Source organism: Musa acuminata, chromosome BXJ2-4 (genome assembly GCF_036884655.1).
Source record: "Musa acuminata AAA Group cultivar baxijiao chromosome BXJ2-4, Cavendish_Baxijiao_AAA, whole genome shotgun sequence".
NCBI classification, from domain to species: Eukaryota; Viridiplantae; Streptophyta; class Magnoliopsida; order Zingiberales; family Musaceae; genus Musa; species Musa acuminata.
The window spans coordinates 6,802,042-6,823,829 of NC_088341.1; the positions used below are offsets into that span (position 1 = coordinate 6,802,042).

The 21,788-nt window shown below is 36.2% G+C and overlaps 2 protein-coding genes across 17 annotated transcripts; one reads left to right on the forward strand and one right to left on the reverse strand.

Annotated features, from left to right (window-relative positions):
* The first annotated feature begins 5,450 nt into the window (after positions 1-5,450).
* LOC135609746 (uncharacterized) lies at positions 5,451-10,256 on the forward strand. Its single transcript, XM_065103328.1, has 7 exons — positions 5,451-5,939; positions 6,358-6,605; positions 8,085-8,243; positions 8,344-8,500; positions 8,607-8,749; positions 8,850-8,885; positions 9,329-10,256. The coding sequence occupies exons 1-7, from the start codon at positions 5,864-5,866 to the stop codon at positions 10,127-10,129; spliced, it is 1,620 nt and encodes a 539-aa protein (XP_064959400.1). The 5' UTR covers positions 5,451-5,863; the 3' UTR covers positions 10,130-10,256.
* A 757-nt stretch (positions 10,257-11,013) lies between these two features.
* LOC135582701 (UBP1-associated protein 2B-like) lies at positions 11,014-21,082 on the reverse strand. 16 transcript variants are annotated; one of them, XR_010485873.1, is made up of 8 exons: positions 19,564-21,082; positions 18,696-18,869; positions 13,714-13,928; positions 12,692-12,958; positions 12,300-12,602; positions 12,038-12,176; positions 11,875-11,961; positions 11,014-11,322 (listed from the first exon to the last, which is right to left on the reverse strand). XR_010485873.1 is itself a non-coding variant. In XM_065103330.1 (2 exons), exon 1 carries the CDS (start codon positions 21,022-21,024, stop codon positions 19,564-19,566), a length of 1,461 nt encoding a protein of 486 aa, XP_064959402.1. In that variant the 5' UTR covers positions 21,025-21,081; the 3' UTR covers positions 19,111-19,446. The 16 variants fall into 16 exon arrangements, 1 of the variants encoding a protein (XP_064959402.1); XR_010485871.1 differs by having other exon boundaries at positions 13,714-13,884; positions 18,696-18,796; positions 19,564-21,081; XR_010485872.1 differs by having other exon boundaries at positions 12,692-12,910; positions 18,696-18,796; positions 19,564-21,081.
* Between the last annotated feature and the right edge of the window lie 706 nt (positions 21,083-21,788).

The following is a 21,788-nucleotide window of genomic DNA, read 5'->3' on the forward strand; positions in this document are numbered from 1 at the left end:
GCGACAACCATTCGTGAGAGTACGCGGGCATCGAGCGCCCTTGCGGCGACTGCACACAGGCAGCACCTATGTCCATGTGGCGATTGTGCGCTACCAACAACCGCAGCCAACCATGCACAGGTGACGATAGCCGCACAGGTAGTAGTCGCACCTAGGCGACAGTCGTGTGCTGGCAGCAACTGCGGCTAGCCGTGCGTAGATGACGGCAGCCGCGCAGGCAGTAGCCACATGCTGGGGCAATCGCACCCAAGCGACAGCCACGCACCTAAAGGAATCGTCGCAGCGGCGATACGCGGGCAAAAGCAGCCCTATAGCGACTGTGCGTGGGCAAGAATTGTCGCAACAACTGCACGCAGGCAAAGGCAGTGCCATGGCGGCTAGGTCGCACATGGGCAGTGGTAGCGCCGCACGTGCAGGTGGGAACGATGCTACAGTAAGTTTTTAGCAAAATTATAAGGATATATACTGAGATTTGAGAGTTACAAGGAAAGAAAGGGGATAAACAAGGATATGTGTGTATGTGTATGTGTATGTGTTAGGAATCAAAATTCGAGTGTACTAAGGATTAGAAGGAAAAGTTTGACATGGAATAAAACTCCGTAATGAAGTGTAGTATCACGCTTTTTATCTTTTTGTATTTATTTGATATAGATTGAGGCAATTTATATATTTCGAAGTAGATTAAGTAGAGATGTCAAATCTAAGTAGTTTGATGCATATTTATTTTAAAGGACAGATCTAAATCAATGATTGCATCCTAGATTTAGAACTAAACAAACCAATGACTTTTGTCTTTTGTAAAAAGATACATCATTAAAATATTATGATCTAAAACAAATCCTATAAATCAACAAAATGATTCTCAAATTTTAAATCGATGATAAGTGAGATTTTAATAATTATATCAAAATATTAATTAAAAATATTTCGTTTAGAAAGATTGATTAAATCCAATAAATAAAGTTATTTTATGAGCTCAAGTTAACTTAGTATTTTGAGTTCATAGATCTATGTTTGCATTGGTGAAATATAGATTAGAGGTATTTGAGTTCAAAATCTCCTATTTTCAATAAGATTGATCCTAACATTATCAAAATCTTATCGAACTTTTTCACTATATAAAAAAGAAACCTTTTGAGTGAATCGAAAATATTATTGATTTTGCTACTTTGTTAATCCTTTGTGAATTTTTCATCAAACTAAGCCTTTGATTTTGCTTGATGAAAAAATTTAACTAAATAAAAAATGAATTTACTAAGAAAATTAAATAAATAAAAATATTAACTACATAAAAAATGAATCTAAAAATAATAACGAAATAAAATAAAATTTTATAATAACATAAAAAAGTTTAATTTTTAGATTTGAACCAATGATGGCTAAACTCACTATCGATCTCAACTCTATTAAAATCAATTGTTATATTTATTCTAGATATTGATGACAAAGGTATATATATTATTAGCTATTTCGTTTCACATTTTCTTTTTTCCTTTTTTTATATGATCTTCTTCTATATTAGTCCTCGATTCGGTTATTGAGTTCAAATCGGAACCAAATCAACCTGATAAAAATCAAAATCAGCCTTAAGTGGTTCAGATGACATCAAAAGGTACGCATCGTAAAGCCAGATCTAATTATTTGATTTCAATTCTGGTATAAAAGATTGTTTCTGTATTTAATATAGCGTATTACAAATTTTATGCTAACAATGAGGATTCGAGAGTTACGAGGAAAGAAAAGGGATAAACAAGGATATATATATATATATATATATATATATATATATATATATATATATATATATATATATATATATATATATATATATATATATATATATATATGTATGTGTGTGTTAGGAATCGAAATTCGAGTGTACTAAGGATTAGAAGGAAAAGTTTGACACGGAATAAAACTCTATAATGAAGTGTAGTATCACGCTTTTTATCTTCTTGTATTGATTTTATATAGATTGAGGCAATTCATTTATTTGGACGTAGATTAAGTAGAGATGTCGAATCTAAATAGTTTGATATATATTTATTTTAAAGGATAGATATAAATCATTGATTGCGTCTTAGATTTAGAACTAAACAAACCAACGACTTTTGTCTTTGGTAAAAAGATAATACATTAAAATATTATGATCTAAAACAAATCCTATAAATCAACAAAATGATTCTCAAATCTTAAATCGATGATAAGTGAGATTCTTATAATTATATCAAAATATTAATTAAAAATATTTTGTTTAGAAAGATTGATCCAATCTAATAAATAAAGTTATTTTATGAGCTCCAGTTAACTTGGTATTTTGAGTTCATAGATCTATGTTTTCATCGGTGAAATGTAGATTAAAGGTATTTGAGTTCAAAATCTCTTATTTTTGGTAAGATTGATCCTAACATTATCAAAATCTTATCGACCTTTTTCACTATATAAAAAAGGAATATTTTGAGTGAATCGAAAATATTATTGATTTTGCTACTTTGTTAATTCTTTGCGAATTTTTCATCAAACTAAACCTTTGATTTTGCTTGATGAAAAAATTTAACTGGATAAAAAAATAAATTTATGAAGAAAATTAAATAAATGAAAATATTAACTACATAAAAATAAATCTAAAAATAATAACTAAATAAAATAAAATTTTATAATAAAATAAAAAAGTTTAATTTGTTAGATTTGAACCAATGATAGCTAAATTCACTCCTGATCTCAACTCTATTAAAATCAATTATTATATTTATTCTAGATATAGACGACAAAGGTATATATATTATTAGCCATTTCGTGTCACTTTTTATTTTTTTCTTTTTTTTATGTGATCCTCTTCTGTATTAGTCCTCGATTCAGTTAGAATTGAGTTCGAATCTGAACCAAACCAACCTAATAAAAATCGAAAGCAACCTTAGGTAGTTCGATTATGATTCTTGATTTTGAAAAATCAAATCAATGGTTTCAATTCTAAGTTTAACTAAACTAAGTATAGTTGTTAAATTTTTAAATTTAAAGCTTATTGACCTAGATTTGAATATTGATAGAATCATTTAGTTTTTTAAAATTTTTAACTGAGATGAGTGATCAAATCGAAATCAAAACTATATCTTCGATTTGATTCTGAAACTAAAATTGGAATTGAAATAACTTGGATTCAATTCCTAAGGTTATTCCATGTCATTTGTATCTCATCCTTGTTTAAATTGCAACGATAAGGAATCCTCATTTTGGGGCAAATAACCCAAGTTCTCCGTATTCTCATAATTACTCTAATTTTATTTTTTTATTATCAAATTTAAATTAATAATATTAATATTTTATAAAATAAAATAATAATAATTTTATTAAAAATATATATATATTATAATAATACTCAAATACAAAGATCTCCTAACATAAATAATAATACTTATTAATATTATATCATATGGTTCAATGGAATCAAACGATTGGCACCGACTCGCAATCACAACCTAATTTGAATTAGGTGCATGGTTGACTCATTAATATGATGATGAGTCTGAATACAAATACAAGATATAATAAAAATTAATCCCTATCCTCATTTATGCTTCCATCCTTACCCTATTTTGGATGAATCCTATGGATATAATAATACCTTAAGATATATGTGATATTTTATTTAGAAAGAAACATTAAGTTTCATTACTTAACTGAGAAGAAAATTGCAACTATTAAAGGGTCAAAAAATATCCTTTCCTAATATACTCGATACTAAATAGCTTGAGTTGGGCTGACATTATTTAGAAACATCTTGGGACCCTCTTTGCTGTACCAACACCTCTCACCAAACTAATGAAGATGAAACACTGCATTTATCTTTATCATTATAAATATGAAGGGTTGAGGGGAAGAAAAATAGAAGAATAATCCTCACAAGCAAGACAAGACTTGCAACATCTCTTTATGCTGGTGCAGGTGCAGACACCTAAATACAGCAACTCTCTGTGGACTATCCACAATGGTACAGAAAGATGAATGTTCAGAAATATTAGATATGATGAGGGATGAAAAGGTTGGATTATATTTTTGAGTTCAATTAGATATCAAAGAATCCCCCCCTTGCAATTAGATTGACCCTAACATTGACAAAAGATGCAAGAAAAAGCTTGACTCTAAGTGGAAGACTTCCTTATATGATTGACAGATGAAGTTTAATCCTGTGTTATACCTATCATATTATTTAGATTTGGTATAGGTTTAAGTTAACTCTGGGTGATCATATATTTTTAATTTTTAATTTTTTTTTATTAATTATATATAGCATGTTTATGGCAAAAAAGTAGAATTAATTATTATAGAATAACAAATATTTCGCTAATGATTTTAATATACAAGTAGAGATGTGAATTTAATATATGGTGTCCATTGTTGGGGAACAATCCTTAATTATATAGTGATATTACTACCATATAAAACATGAGTAGTTTTATGCACATTTACCATAAAAATTGTTATAATGGACAGACCTAAATTATATCATTCGATTAAGATCGAAAGAAACCAACATCTTAAAGAATAACTCATTAAAATTTCAATCTACGCAATGCAAAATCAATCCTATAAATCAAAAAATCATTTTCAAATCTCACGTAGTTCATATGTGAGATTTGTATGATTATATCAAAATTTTAATTAATAGAAATTATCTTTTTAGAAAATAATAATATTTTTTTAGGAAAATAACAAATTCAACTCAAATTTTGGTTCTCGACTTTGTGTGAGTATGTATCATAATCTAATATATGAGTACCATAAATGGATGAAAATTATGAAAGTTTTGTCATACTTCAAAATAATAACAACTTTTCCCATGAAATTTCTCAATAAAATAGATAATAAGCTGACTAATTTTCTCCACAAAATTAGATCGAAAAATCATCCGATAATATATATCCATGTAAAGCCAAAAATATTTTTGTGTATCCTTTTAATTTATCATTGATTGTTAGTGAGACTCTAATTTGTGTGTTTTTTTTTATGATTCATTATGATGCTAAAAATATATAAATTATTTTAGGATTTTATATTTCATATGAGTCTTTAACTCAAATAATTACTGGTAATCATGATGAAAAATGGTTAGACATATGTAGAAGGCCCTTATATTTGGTGATACATATTCTCCATGAAAGACATATATATATATATATATATATATATATATATATATATATATATATATATATATTCCCTCCTTTTGTTGTTGATCATATTCCCTAATAATAAATTCCCTATTTTTCCAAACGTGCTTTGAAGTGCGCACCTTACGATCAAAATCCGACGGTCGAGAAATACTGATCGAATGGGACCAAAAAGAGACCGCTTTGGGCGGCCGTTGATATGCTTGCCGATACCGATATAGACTCCGGTGCGCGTAGCGCTCTCCGTTATATTCCTCCCGTCCGTTCCTAAAATGGAAGATTATCGTTAAAAACGCGACCAAAGGGGAGAAGGCAAACGTTAGAGCAACCCCCAAACCCTAGCTAGGATCTGTCTCCTCGTCCCATTCCCCCCACTTCTTCCGATCTAACGCGGGCGGGCTCGACAGTGCCGGAGACCAGACGCGGTTTCGCATTCGATCCGCCCTCCTCTTAGGGTTTATTTTGCTTTCTACTGGTGATGATTTTGTTTGTTCGGGTCCCGTAATCGAACTTGCTCCGGAAAATTTCTCCTCTTTCTTGTTCTTAGTAGCTCAATTGGGCGAGTTCGTTGTGTTTAAGACTCAAGGTGGAATCTTGTGGCCTTTCCGGTGCTCGAGTTTGCAGATATTTCTAGGGTTTCTACTGATCCGAAGTGTTGGTGGGGGTTTCTCGGTGGGATAGACGGAAGGGGTGGGATGAATAGTGTTTTCCATGAGCAGATACTGGCGGATAAGCTTTCGAAGCTCAACAGCACTCAGCAATGTATCGAGAGTATCCTTTCCAATCGGTTTCATGCATATTTTAGTCAATTTAATACGCTTGTCTCCTGGCATCTTCAAAAGTAGGTGTAGCTTTTCTTCGCTGTGCATAAAGCAGGAAAATTGGATGGATTGCTGTTCTTGTCAGTCATGAACTTGTGGTGTTTCAAAACATTTATTTTTTGTGGCTTCAGTGCCCTATCACTAATGCGGAGTACAATTTTCTATTTGAGCTGATCTTTTAGCTTCTGGTTCGTGGATCTTGATTTTCCATCTTACCGCAGGCGAGAAGTTGCATTTTAGTAGTTACTGTGACAATATTTATCTTTTTCTGACTGCTCATATTTGGTTGATCTTTTGTGGTCTTCTCCTTATGTTTGGCTGGTGATTACAACAACTGAATGTGATACCTTAACTTGGTTCATTCATAGCTTTGTCGCATTGGTGTATTTTTCACCGAAAGCATGCAGAACAGGTTATCCAAACTTGGGATAAGCAATTCCATGGTTCACAAAAGGAACAGAAGGTTCCTTTTCTATATCTTGCCAATGATATCTTACAGAACAGCAAGCGTACTGGAACTGAATTTGTCAGTGAATTTTGGAAGGTTCTTCCGGCAGCACTTAAGGATGTTCTTGAGAATGGTGATGAACATGGGAAGAATGTTGTCTCCCGACTGGTTCGTCCTATTTACTGATTTGGTTACATACTTGTTATGATTGTTCTTTTAAGATTTCTTTTTCTCATTTGCACAGCTTGTCATCCTTTCAAACGCAGAATTATATCTCCTCGATAATATGCCACCTTCCATTATCTTCGTTTGCAAAGTTGTGATGTGTGTTTCTTGCTGCACCTAGTGAAGAAAGGAACACCCGAATGAACATGCTTACAATCTTCATATTATAGACTAGTCAAGGCATGTTGGGCTTTCTTGTATATCTATATGATATCTCTATTTCTCATTTTTCTAGGGGAGCACTAGTAGCAGAAGCCTTGAATGATGACTGTTTTCTTCCTGATGAATTGCCTTTTTATGCTTACTGTTCCCATGCTGATTCTTTAAAGTGGCTGCTAGTCTTTGATGAACACAGATGTAAAAAGAAATAAAAAAATATATAATAGATTATGAAGACTGACAGTATCGAAAGTTATATCCAGTGAACTGAACTCAAAAGAGTAGCCCAGTGACATCACAGTAATTATGGAACTTGCTTACAGGCTGTTCTGCATCTGCTGTCGCAGATTGTGGTAGAATGCATTACCCATATTCGTTTAAGCATTTCCATTTCTCCACATAATCACCTATTTTTGCCCAATATGCTGTCAAGTGTCTCGAACAGTTTTTTTGAATGCTGGTATAAAAGCTTAATGTAGTAGACATATTCATCTGCTGAAGACCTGCTATTCCATTGGTGGAGTTAATTGCATATTGTCCATATGATGATTGTTTGTTGAACACTCAAATCCTAGTTTATTTAATTTCCTTTGACTTCTTCTATTTGTCTGTACACCTGACAAGAAGATAATTGTATTGTAGTCAACTTTCTAGTTCATTGCTATCTGCGATGTGTTCAATTAATGCGTTGATTGTTTGTGCCGATGTCTCTTTTTTTATATAAGCCCATGCATTTTAACTAGATAGGTACATGCATTTGTTTACGTTGATTGTGTTATTGATCAAGCATCTTATGTAGTTCACTTATTAGTTCATGAGGTTCTCCTTAAAAGGCAAGGTACACTTTCTTCACCTATACTACCAAAGATAGTGCTTTTTCAAGAGCTTTGCCATGAAACATAAATGCTGAAACTTTAGAAGTAGCAATTTTGCCTAGCTTGGCCATTTACTAGCCATCCTTGTAATTTTAACAGTGACCTGAAACATCTGAAACTGATAAAAGTATATGGCATATGCTTTGTTTTCTGTAAACTTTTATCATTGAGACACTATGGTAGTGAAATTGTCATCATTCCATAGTCAGAAAATTTATAGCTTGGGCCACTGATGGACCTTATATATGAACTAACAAAGAATTTAATGTTGTAAACATATGACGAATGTCATGAATTTCTGCATTTCTAAAGGTGGAATTTGAAGTATGTTAAGATTGCCAAATTGAATGTTGCTACTGATACATGGCTGGATCATTAATTACTATAGGTTGATATATGGGAGCAAAGAAGAGTGTTCGGGTCACGTGCACGCGGCCTGAAAGAATTGATGCTTGGAAGTGAACCTCCACCTACCTTGGAATTGAACAAAAAACGCTCACGTAGTTCTGTCAAAATCATAAGGAGAGACTCACGATCTGTAAAGATAGTAAGATCAAAGTCCTTTGTATTCTATATTGTAAGTATTTTTATGTACATGATACAAATTGAGAAGAAAATGGCTAAATATGCAATTGTTATGATACCAGAAATTATCTGTAGGAGGGACAGCAGAAAAAATTGTAACTGCACTGCACAATGTACTCAGTGAACACTCCAGTGAGGAGTTGGACTTGAACAAATGCAAGGCTGCTGTCAGGCATGTTGGAAAATTGGAAAAGGATGTCGAAAGTGCCTGTAATCATGGTAAATAATTGCTAATGGTCATGCATGCAAAGTTTCCCTTATTTGGTACCTTCACAATTACATTATATTGATTCTCTTGAGACTATTTGTTTAAATTTTGCTTCAGAGGGAGATCCTCGCAGGGAGTCATTGGCAAATGAGTTACAGGTGGAAGAGGCAACATTGAACGAATGTGTTGAGAAGCTTAAGCTAATTGAAGCAAATCGTGCAGCCCTTGTGACTCACTTAAAAGAAGCACTATCGGAACAGGTTTGTGAGTATTCAAATAGGAACTTTGTCAATTATGCTTGTCTATTGAGAAAAGGACCTGCTTTTGAATTTTGTTTGTTGGTTTGTGAATTTCGTTCAGGAATCTGACTTGGAGAATGTTTGCACACAGCTACAGGTGTGTAATGTGGTTTTACTTTCTTGAATTTCTTGAAAAAGAAATGATAGGAATACCATGTTCTGCTGTAATTTATGGTCATTGTTTACTTGTCAATGTTGATGATGTGTGTTTGTTTAAATGTTGGGTTGCATTTCTGAGCCAACATAGTGTACAGGTGATATGGTCTTTGCTTGTGGTCATTTGCAATAGGGTCATCACACAATAAAATTCTCAATTAATCTTCTTGTAGCCTGCAAAACATCAGATGGTTTCTTTGCAGTAGTGAAATTGTGGATAGCATGGAGCTAGACCTTCCCTTTACAACAATTCATCCATGGCTAGTAGGAATAGTGATGATTCATGGAAACCTGCTCTTGCAAATGTTGTTGCACGTGATCCACTCTTGTTTAGTTGCACTTCTAGCTTTCCTTTTACTGATGAAAAGATCTGTCCAATGACAGCTAGCCCAAGCCATGGTTGACGAGGCTGCCAACATGCAGAGGAGGCTTAACAATGAGCCAGTTGTGATGACGACCAAACCACCATCCAAAACGGAACCACGAAAGCCAGTTTTGAATAGTCCACCAGACAAAGATCCAAAGAAGACTGCTGCTGCAATTGCTGCGGAGGTCGCCGATAAGCTTGCAGCTTCAACTCATTCCCAGCAAATCATGACCTCGGTTCTTTCCACCTTTGCTGCAGAGGAGGCCAAGAATGCAGGTCTGGCTGCATCAACGACTACTACATCTAATTCCTTTTCTGCAGCCCCACCAGATAGGAGGATAAAAGCCGAGAAGCCCTTGCCAATTTCCGATACCACTGCCACTGCCTTCATACCTGTTCAACCGATTGTTGTTCCAACGCCGCATCAGGCTCAAGCGGTTTTGTTGCAGCAGAATCCTGTACAAAGCCAAGCTTCGGCACCACAGACACAGTACAGTATGTACCCAGTTTCAACACAACAGTACCTGCAACACCCTGGAGGTGTCATGATTGGACTACCCTACACCTACAGTGCCCTACCTCCACCACCACCACCTCAACCTCAGATGATAAATATGGGAAGGCCATCACCTTCAGCTCAGCAGCAACAGCCGATGGCTTTGATTCAACAGCCACCACCTCCACCACCACTGACCATGAACCAGCCAATGCAGATAACTCAACAGCCACCCAAGTTTGCACTTCAACAGCCAGCACCCCCTAGTTATAGGCCCCTGCAACAGCCTGGCATAACATTTTACCATGCTCAAACACAATAACCCGAGCCCAAATTCTATTTGTGATGTACACACTTCCTAATTACCACAGCTAATTTATTGTACTGTTTCTTGTGGAATGATTTTGCTAGATGAGCTTAATGTAGAGGTGGGATCTTTTCCTGTGTCATATCTCATTACAGAATAGTCGGTATGTGAAATAAACATTTTGCAGTTCTCTTTCAGAAAAGAAAGTTTCAGTGACGTAGTTGCCATGGTACGTCAATATCAGGATGGGCAAAGCACAGGTTTCATGAAGAAATCCGGCAATTGTCCGAAGTGTTTCGTGTTTGGCATGTATTCATTTTCCAGTTTACCTTCTGAAGCATTTGCTTGTTTCATGATCAGCCGAAATATAGGCTTCTGGGATTGTTTTACGATCGGAATGAACCCGCGTTGTGCTACTGAGAATTCGTGATTTGGTGCCTGTGAATAATTAATTATTCTTACTAACATGTGACTGGGAAAAGCCAATATAGTCTGTGGATATGTAATTATGTTGCATTACCTGCCTTACATCGTAAGCACCCAAACTCGAACAAGTTTATGGCTAGCAAACATTTCAGCTTTGCCTAGAACATCATCTTCTTCATCTTGCTCGTGGTACCAGGCTAGAAATCTCTCTCGCCAGCTTAGTACCAATATTTGCCAATCTGGACATGGTAATCACAAGGCTTCTCATGAAGTTCTAGAGATTTGAGGGAACAGCCTCAAGCACATGAGATTTCAGCTGAATTCTCAAAATGAAACAGACCCCGACACCAATAATGTAAACGACTGATGCTGAAAACGACTCTTTGTGGAAGCAAAATCTGAAAGCTGCCTGTGTTGCATCTTTTTCTTCCTTTAGTGAACTAAAACCTCGCTCCACTGAAGAATACAGTACCTTTTACGTATGCTGTCCTGGCATCAGAAATGAGTTCTAACAAAAATCCAACTGGAGTGTTGTTCTACAGATGATCCATATTACTGCTTTACCAAAATGTCGTGCTCACAAGATCTAACTGTAAGCCAGGCTCCCTGGGTTTGCACGGCTAATGTAGTTTTTTTCGTGTCAGTTGAGTTGCAGTAGCTTCTTCTGTCTTCGACTCCTAAAATATGACAGTTCAATTTTTCAGATCCTTTTAAGACTTGCTGCAGCTCAGGTTGGGGAAGACATTTGGACAGCTGGGCTTCATATGGTGATATATTGTGTCCTGCAGCAGTTGTTACTCGGAAGATGATGAAAGATGCCAACAATATCACACTTGCTTAATGAATTTAGTTTTTTATTTTTTTTTATGAAATTATGAGGAGTATATAGCTCTTTTTTGTCAAAACCACAGAGACTCCCTTTTGGACAATATTGTTCTTTGGCAAGTGAAATTTCATATGACGTCCAGCCTAGTGACATGGGTGAGATTTCGGTTTATGCTTGGGAGAAGGAAAGAAAAATTATGTACAAAAGTTCCTTCTGGTTTCTGACAATTTCCTTAAAAAGCCTACGGCTAATAGGGAACATGAGAAGGTCGACTACTAAACAAGTTTGCATCCTCACCGCGAACATATAAAGTATAATTTCAGCATGCACAAATGCAGCATTAGCAGAATGGAAAACACTAGTTACGCTGATGCAGTTTAGAGGCACGGTTGTGTAACCGTTATTCACCCCCATGGTATCTTAGTAGGCCTGATCATTAACTAAAACATGATGCTGTAAATAAGATAGCACTTTGTAAACAAATTGCAGCCTTTCAGTACATTTTTACCTGGTTGATCAAACACAATGAGCTGCTGCAAAGCAATGATTCCCCAAGTGGACAACTTTTTTTACATGCCAAGTTCTCTGTAAAAGACTATCAAACAAAAACTTGTTAATCAAAATATCCTTTACCGAAGTTTTTTGTGGTGAATTGGAAATTTATCTTGAACCTTTAAGCAAGAGGTTTCAGCTCAAGGATTGGTGGTAACATAGATCAGGTGGCGGCTTATATTGTGGAAACAACTGTCATCAATGGAGTGCTTGCCTCATGGATCGCTTGATAAGGAGGCTTGCACCAGGGGTTACCTGCTGTCACATTAGATGTTTGTGTTAGCTGCTATGTTTACAACATATCAAAAGAAAACAATTCTTTGCAAGGCAACAAGCTACAAAACTCAAACTCGACATGGACAGGTCAAAGGTTTGCCTTACTGGTCCAAACCGATGTGACAGCCAATCGACAACACGGTAAGTGCCACCCCATGCCGATGTGCCAAGTGTCACCATGACAGGGCATGCCGACGGCACAAAAAAAAGACCAAAAATTGCTCTAAAATTATCTGAAAATAAAAAAAATTAGATTAGGGTTTTTAAGTTGGAAATAAATATAAATTTAGTATAATTTCATAAAAAATATTCTAAATTGTGAAAAAATAGTGGTACATATCTTTTTTGAGCTTTGAGGAGTAGCTTTGTGACAGATTTCAGACCATCCTTCTGTTGATATTGAATTATCTAGAAAGAAATGATTTGAATTGTTAGATTATGAGTAAACTTTAAGATTCAAATGAATCAAATAAAAATGAATCGATCAATGGATATACCTGGTTCTACCACCAAAAAAAATGATAGGATTCCTCGAGTAGGGGATTGACTCTCTAACGTTGCCACCGTCATCGGTTGAGGCACTGTTGTCCACGTCGCTGCCACATCTATGGACTAAGCAGGTTGCTGAATGCGATTGAGAAGTTGTCTCGTCGCCCAACTCAATTCTTTCCAACGGATGAATTGAGGCGGTAGAAAGGGTTTAAAAACCCTTAAATCTGGTTCAAACGATCAAATGGACCGTTTGAATTCAACAAATTCTAACCCTTCATCGATAACAAACCCATCAAGAAGATAAAAGGAACGATGAGTACTTTCAATCTGTAGGCCAAAAGATAAAGTACAAATTTTTTTAAATATTAAAGAAATCAACGATGAGTACTTTCAATCCGTAGTGCTTTGGATTCATCTAAGAGCACCTATTTATATTGGCCAAAAGATAAAGTATAATTTTTTTAAAATAATGAAGAAATCAACCATAGCCCAACAGATCTCCTTACCCTCATTTATTTATCTTAATTTAAATCCTTAACTTTTGTTTCATCTAATCCTAACTATTCGGAAAAAAATAATTTTTTTCTTTAGCCAAAGCTTTAGTAAAAATATCGACAAATTGATCTTCAATATTATAGTAGTTCATTTGAATTTCTTCTTTATCAACTAGTTTACAAATGAAATGATGTCAAACTTCGATGTGTTTGGTATGCCCGTCGAAGATAGGATTTTTCGTCATTGCAATAGTTGACTTGTTGTCGTAGTAGATTTTAATTCGTCCATCTTGCTTTTTTTCGTCATTGAATTAATCTTATCACACCCTCTTGATTCAAAATAGTTGAGATTAGATGAAACAAAATATAAGAATTTAGATTAAGATAAATTGATGAGAGTAAACAGACCTATTAGGCTACGATGGATTTCTTCATTATTTAAAAAAACTTATACTCTATCTTTTGGCTAATATAAATAAGTGTTCTTGTATGAATCCAAAGCACTACAAAAACATTAAAAGTTTCTTTGTTACCTTCATTGGAGTTCCTCTAACTCTCATTTGATTGACCTCGTCCCCTTCCTCGAGCGTCAGATCGTCCATAGCCTCTACCATTTTGATCTCTCCCTTGAGATTTGATTTCTGAATTTTTCTTTTGATCCTTCTAATCTATCTTCATTTGAAGAACATGTTCTGACGTTTCATCTGAAGATATGTTCACTTTTTGTTCATGAACTAAAAGCGAGCCCCTTAATTCATCAAAAAACAATATACTTATATCTTTAGCTTCTTATATAGTAGTAGAAATTATATCAAATTTTGGAGATAAACTCCATAAAACTTTTTTTATAACTGTTTGATCTTTAGGTTCTCACCATAAGACCTCATTTGGTTCACAATAGAAGAGACTTTAAAAACAAAAACCAACAATAGATTTAGAATCTTTCATCATAAGAGTTTTGAATTCACGTCAAAGAATTTAAAGCTTTAAAGTTTTTACCTTATCTATACCTCCAAACACACTTTAATGGTTTTCAAGCTTCAATTGATGTTGATGCCAACATCAACAGACTTACGGGCAATATAGAGTCTACTGAGTGAAACGATCAAAATCCGACCGTTATAGACTAGTACAAGTTAATAACGATTGAATTTCGTTCGTACCGCCCAATAGAGACCACAAATCGCTCGATACAAGGCCCCCTATTATGGACCGCCCGTTACAGGGCAGTCTACATGTTAATCCCCTATCAGACTGGTCTATACCGCCTATACCACCTGATACAGGTCGACACGACGAACCTTGGACAAGTCTACAACTTACAAAAAGTACCTTGATATTCTCTCGAGCTATGATGCAACAAACTTGAATTTCCAATTGATTTTGTTTTGTTTGTACAAATAGCATAATTGACAACAAATTTTTTAACATCTACAATTAACTAATTCGGTGGTATTCCTGGTAGAGCTTCCCAGAGTGCTATCGTGTAACATCGGACTTCCCACTACAAGTATTTGTGATGTCTGATTTCTCAGATAGGCTCAAGAGTGGTGATTGGTGACTTCTCACTGCCAAGGTTGCCAATCACTGGGAAAGCTAGCACTATTATCTCTTTCCTCTAGTTGCACAAGGGAAAGAGGCTGATCTGACTATTCCATCACAAAACCCATCAGATCAGGGACATGAGAAGTCCATATAAATATATCACTATCCCAAAGTAGTGAAACCTCATACCTTACTTTGACATGGCAGAAATTATCTTAATATTCCTAAAACTGCTTACAATGACCAAGTTATGGGGGATCATCTTCCAGATTACTTTCCTAGTTAAACATGCTACATCTAACAATATCAAACAAAACAGCATCATAACTAGTGAATAAGATTGTGATGAAATAATCAAGGTCAATAGATTCCAAACCAGCCCAAAAAGTTTTTTATTCTCTAATGAACATTCAAAAATGACAAAACACACAAAACACAAGATGGTAAAAAGACTGAAATATCATACATCACATATGGCAAACTGATGGTTGCAACATTAAGGCGCATGAAAACCATTATATTAACAGCAACAAAGACTTCGAAAGTGAAATAATTTGATTATTTTATTTCTGGTATGCACTTCATTTGGAATTCAAAATTTATTCAGTCATGAGTTCTTCCAGAAGACCTCAATTCTTTAAGATCCTATCAAACAATTTATGTCAGTTGAAATCTCCTATCCAAATCTTACATGGATCACCTGCAAGAGTCCTTTTTCTATCTTATTTTATCATAGATGGAAAATTGTCAGGGTACCACCACAGTTTCTAGACACAAGTTAGCATCTAAAAAGAAAACTTATAGCCAAATTATCAAACTAAGATTTTGTAATACCCTAATTTTAAATAGGGTATATATTATAATCTCACTTCATAAGTGGAGCCTAGAGTTAGGATTAACTCTCTCCCCTTTAATTGCAGCCATCATCCCCCTCCCTAATCATTAGGGAGAGGGCAACTATCGAGAAGGAGAAGATGATGACATTTGGAAATCACCTATAGAAGACAGATAGAGATATGAATCTTTGGTTGTTGCTATCTTCTCTAGATATTGTGATATAGGAATCCGAATCGTTGGCTTTCCCTATCATCTCTAAATGTTATAATATAGGGACCGTTCTTTCCTCTCCTTGTTATCAGTTGATGTTAATCTTCTTCTTTTTTTTATGGATATTTATATTGCATTGATCAATATGAATATCTTCCACAAATGAATTAATATTATTATTTAGTATCATAGTATTCACAGTTCCACATAAACATATCAGCCCTCGAATATTACAACCATATCCATAGGATTTATTGATCAATCCTCCAGTATTATAAATTAGATCTCAAGATAATATAGATCATCACTAACATAATTTGGATCAATTTCCAATATTTAACAATTCTTTATAATTAAATTGATATTTAATTCATGTGAAGTTTAGTGCTTAACATAAACCTTTCTATCAAGCAAATCAAATTGTCATGTCAAACTTATAAGGATTATAATAACTTCTACACATGACTACATACGATAGAAACTTAGATTAATAAGAGTTACCTCACCAACTGCAGAAACACTTGGACTAGTAAACAAAATTGATGCAAATATCATATGTTCAAAATCCTTTCCAACAGAGATTTAGTTTTAACAAATAAATAGGTTCATGCGTTAATCGGATGACTTGTGTCCACTATGACTCTAAATAATAATATTGATTCATTCGTAGAAGATATTATAATCAGTCAAAGCAACATAAGCATCAATAAATTGAAGAAAAAAAATAAAAGATTAACATCAAGGAGATAGCAATGAGAGAAGAAGAGGGTCCCTCCATCATAACATCTAAAAATAAGGAAAAGTCAAGAATTTGGATCCCTACATCATAACATCTAAAGATAATGAAAAGTCAAGAATTTGGATCCCTACATCATAACATCCAAAGAAGATAGAGTCAAATATTTGAATCTCTACCTCTATCTTTTGTAGGTGATGCCCTAACATCATCCTCTCCTCGATAACTTTAACATGATTAGGGTGGGAAGATGATGACTACATATAAAGAGAAGTGGGGTTAATCCTAACTCTGACTTCCACTTATGAAGTGATAATACAAAATTGCCCCTATTAAAATTAGGGTGTTACAACTCTAGCATCTTTATATATGATAATTAAAACTAATCACTCCTACCAACTGAATAATGTGCCACCATCTTATGCTACATTTCCCTCCCGTCGTCATTAAAAGCTCATATTGCTTGAGAAGGCAAACATGGCTACATGATAGACAGGACATGGTTTGAAAAACTGGTCAGACCAATTTGTACCGACTATATTTAAAAACCACACAATTTTGCTTGGTCAGTTTGCAACTTGATTTTTTTTTTGGCAGATAGTGACGACTGTCTTTTTAGTTTATTTTCCCACCACACTCCTCTCTATCCCGATTGTCTTTTTAGTTTATTTTCCTCCCACACTCCTCTCTCTCGCCTTACAGTCTGTTCCCTTGTGTCGTTCACTACCTTGCTACCGCCACTTCTTCATCTCTGGTATCTTCACCTCATCCTCTCTTCTTCTCCTACTTCACTCATCCTCCTTTACTTCCAAAAGGAGATGCAAGAGATTGAAATGACTGTACCAAAAGTAGAAGAATGATGCCAGTTGAGTAAGGATTTTCATATCACTAAATATGTTGTTACATATAGCTTTCATTATTGTTGTTATCATTTTTCAGGCAACTTTACTTTAAAGTTGCATCAGCTATATGTGTGCTTGTAACATACTTCTAATTTGTTGGTGCTTTTGAGTTACTGCAATTGAGGTTTAGAAATGTGACAAATGTTTGTGTCACTATATTTTTCGAGACTTCATATTGTTTATTCTAAGGAAGCTTTGTTTTATTTCTAAATTTCATAGATAAGTTATATTAGAAAAATAATTTGGGGAGCAAACATGCCTGGCTGGAATCTTCTTGACATATAGATGTTAGCCTCAATAGTGACAGTATGTTTCTTTTTATCCGTAGGTCTCCTTCCCTCGTATTCTTAATTTCTTTAATGTTCTCTTACATTTCTATTTCTATACCTCTTCATTCATCATGATTGACATAAAGACAATAATCTTTTCTTCTAACTAAAATGCCTAGCAATGATCAGCGCAGCCTTCAGATCTATGAATGGCGTCAAGATAAAAGACCGAAAAAAAAGTTAAAATATTGAGAAGTGGCACTAATTTTTTAGATTTTCAGTCAACTCAAACAATAATAAAAACAATAACAATAACTAAAGACAACCCTTCGCTATGATCACAACCTGCAGCCAGAAGATTGTGCAAATTATGATGCTTTAATTCAGCATGCAACATGATAGGTCTCTACCATCAAGTAGAACTTACAACTATTTGGTGGTCATTGCAGCTAGCAAACTAAAACAAACCAACTTAAAGATTCTTTCATGGCACATAACAGTTAAGAGACATGTGACTGTGAATCTAGTAATCTCAAGTTTCAGGAAGCATGGGCACATATTCTGTTGGAAGAAGATACATGGTCTCCACATAGAAAAAGAACACTTACAGTAACCTAACAAAGAAAATATAGAATGTTATTAATATTACTGAGACTCTTGTGACATTTAAAAAAAAAAATTCAGAAAATAGAACCCAAACATATTGTTTGAGTTTCCTTCAGTGCTAAAAAAGTTGCAATAGTAAGCATATTATCTATATGTCTATGTGGTGAAAGCATGTCAACTTAAAATAATCTATGTCCCAAAAATATAAGCTTATTAATTTAAAATGATCCCAATAATATAAATCATCTATCCTGATTGACTTAATTGCATTTCTGTAGAGCAAATCAATATTCAAATGCTTATAAAAATTAATAGAAAGGACATACCAAAGATAAAACAAATATTTTAACAGAATAAAATAAAATTACTACACAAGCATGACTATGGAATCAACAACACAAGAGATCTACCTTACAGCTTAAGGATGTAGGAAAAGCATGTTGCGCATCCACAACAGCCTCATCATTGTACATGGTCAAAGATCAAATGAGGACACGTCCCATTCTCGAACCTATTGATTTTTGAAAATGTAAACGCCAGCAAGAAACTAGAAGGCAATGCTGTACCAAACCTCAATCAACGACCTATTTAAAGAAACAAAAATACAGTCTAGATGTTTAAAAGAACCATCTAAATCAATCCCGAGTCAAGTTCAAGGTAAAGAGTGCATCTAACAATATAAACTAGTAATGGCAACTCCATCAAAACTTCACTCCTTAAGTAGGATACTAAGATCCAAAATAAACACGTCCAAGACATAAAAATCTGAAAGCAAAAGCAACGCAGAATGTTAGCAACAGCAGCATAGTCTGCAATCATCACACCTCAGAGAAGTTATGAATAACTCATTAAGCTCCAAAGAAAACCAATCCCTGAAGCCCACAGATCCAAACTGGCAATCCATAAAGAGAGGAACATTTTTCAAACAACATCAACCACTACAAGAAACAGAGGACCTGAGTTCCAGTGAGAGGAGAAATATTAAAATGAAAGATGAATCCAAAATCCGTACATCCATAAACAACAAGAAAACTAGATAAGTAGTTCCACTGTTTGAACAACTGTTGCATTGGAAGCCTTTCTCGGATATCCAGCGCCAATAGATACTGAAAAGTCATGCGATCTTTAAACAACATGAATAACCACGATCTCGGTGCGAAGCTAGAACAGAGGGAAAACCAATTAGCAAGAAAATCCAACAGCAGGAGATGAGAATTAAAAAAAATTAGTTCCTTAGACTAAGATCAGCAATACAAGTGAAATAAATACATTGTATACCTAAAGTGGACCGTATCCACCCATTGGTCCAGTTGGTGGCCTTGACATTGAACCTGGCGCTGTAGGGTAAGAGCTAACACCTCCTGCTCCTCCTTGTTGAGCAGTTGGATGAGCGCCCTGAAGACCTGGAGGACCTTGAAACCCTGGCGACCCTTGAAAACCCGTATGCCCCTGAAACCCTGAAGCCACCTGATATCCAGCACTTCCCATTCCATAGCTGGCCATCTGTGCTGTCTGGGGTACGGCTGAAGGAGGTACAGCTTGCTGGCTCCCCGTTGCACCAAATGCAGCAGCAAAAGCAGGATTCAGTGAAGCAAGCATGGCCGGCGTAACTCCAAAAGCTGCTGGATTCTGCCCAGCTGTCGCTAATAGTGTTAGCAACGCAACATTTGGCTGCATTCCCTGTCCAAAGGCTTGTCCTCCCCCCAGGCCAAGAAGCCCCTGTCCCAACATCGCAGCTTGTTGTGCTAACCCGATATCTGATGGTGGCAATGCATAACCAGGCCCATTGAGAGTTCCTGTGCTCGGCACCACATTGGGAGAAGCTGCTGTGTTCTGAACCAGTGCACCCTTACTCTTATTATCAGTGGCCTTCTGACAGTGGAGCAGGTGGCCTTCAAAATTCTTGCTCGGCTCCTCGAGGGCTCTCAGGGCGCCCTCCACCGTCTTATAGACAAAAAGGGCATACCCTTTTGGCTTCCCGGTGTGTCGATCAAAGCCGATGGGGCCCTCCTCGATCTCACCGTACTGGGAGAAGAAGGCGAGGAGGCGGCCACCATCAATGTCGGAATGGACGTTCCCCACGTAGATCTTCCTCGAGATGTTGTCCTGATGCGATGCGGGACCAGGGCCAGGGTTGGGATTAGGGTTTTGGTGGTGTTGCGACGCGGAATTGTGGTGGTGGAGGGAAGCGGAGGGGCCGGCGGAGGCGAGCTGGCAGGAGGTCATGCGGTTGTCGATGAGCTTCTGGGGACGGCGGAGAGCGCGGCGGGCGGAGCTTCGGTGGCGGAAGAGAACGAAGCCGTAGCCCTTGGATCGGCCGCTGGCCTTGTCGACGATCACGCGGCAATCGTCGATGTCGCCGTAGCGGACGAAGGCGGCGCGGAGGCCCTCAGCGGTGGTGTCCCAGCCGAGGCCGTGAACAAAGAGCTTGCGGTGGACCGGGTCGAGGTCGGCGACGCGGCGGATCTCGGCGAGGGCTGCAGGGTCGGAGGCTGCAGCGAAGCGGAGGAGGCCGACGAGACGGTCCCTGGAGATCGGCTCCAGGAGATTCCCCACGTCGTCGTCATCGTCATCCTGGTCGCTTTCGCTGCCTCTGCCGCCGTCCTCGTCGTCAGAGGCCGGCGCCTGGGTGTAGACGACGGGCTGCTGGTGGAGTTGGGGGAGGGGATTATCGGCATGGTTTGGGGCGGCGGGGAGGAGATCGTCCTCTTGGTCGACCTTCCGCTTCTTGGTCGCCATGGACGCGGAATGCGAATTGTCTTAGGGTTCGGCTGCCCCTTTCAGGCTTTAAAGCGACCGAGAGAAAATGATATGTTAGCCGAAGCTTCTGTTTTATACAACAAACAAATGTTTTTCGTTTCCAGAAACAATTAAAAACACAGAAAAACTGATGCCAATGGACGGCAACACTTCACGAGGCGTTTGAAGTTGTTATTTTTATTCTAAAAAATAGAAAAATATTTGTTCTTTTTCAGAAAATCTGATAGTCACTTATTTCTATATGATACAATTAGTTGTCAATCTAACACAGCGAAAATGATCCAACCTGACTCGTTTTTAATTTTTTATCCCATAAAAAGATTTTTTTTTTTTAGAGTATGTAATATATGAGTTACAATTAGAGGAGCATAAAAATATTTATTATTAGTGTAATGTCTTTTTGGAGAATCCGTTTTTTTGTTTTTAGTTTAGATGGATGCATCAAGTGTTAATAAGAAACTTTAATTTATATGTTACTAATGTCCCAAGCAAACACTTCAGGGGTAATCGGATGCATCAGACCCTTTGAATGCTTTGGTCACATCGCAAATACATAATGTGCAAGAAGATGCTTTTGATGCCTTAATGCTTATGTCTTATATAGATGCATCATTCATGAAAATATATATCGCTTAGTCACTACTCACATATTTTGAAGCTCGTATATTAGATAGGATGTTTTAAGTCATGTGAAGTGCTTCAAATATTATTGGTAAATGTATTATGCATAAGAGTAATATTTT

What these genes read in the sequence shown, in the direction of transcription:
- LOC135609746 (XM_065103328.1), top strand. Translation starts at nt 5,864, where the DNA reads ATGAATAGTGTTTTCCATGAGCAGATACTGGCGGATAAGCTTTCGAAG. An exon ending in AAGAAGCACTATCGGAACAG is followed by an intron (nt 8,750 to 8,849) that starts GTTTGTGAGTAT and finishes AATTTCGTTCAG; the next exon opens with GAATCTGACTTGGAGAATGT. An exon ending in ATGTTTGCACACAGCTACAG is followed by an intron (nt 8,886 to 9,328) that starts GTGTGTAATGTG and finishes GTCCAATGACAG; the next exon opens with CTAGCCCAAGCCATGGTTGA.
- LOC135582701 (XM_065103330.1), bottom strand. Translation starts at nt 21,024, where the DNA reads ATGGCGACCAAGAAGCGGAAGGTCGACCAAGAGGACGATCTCCTCCCC.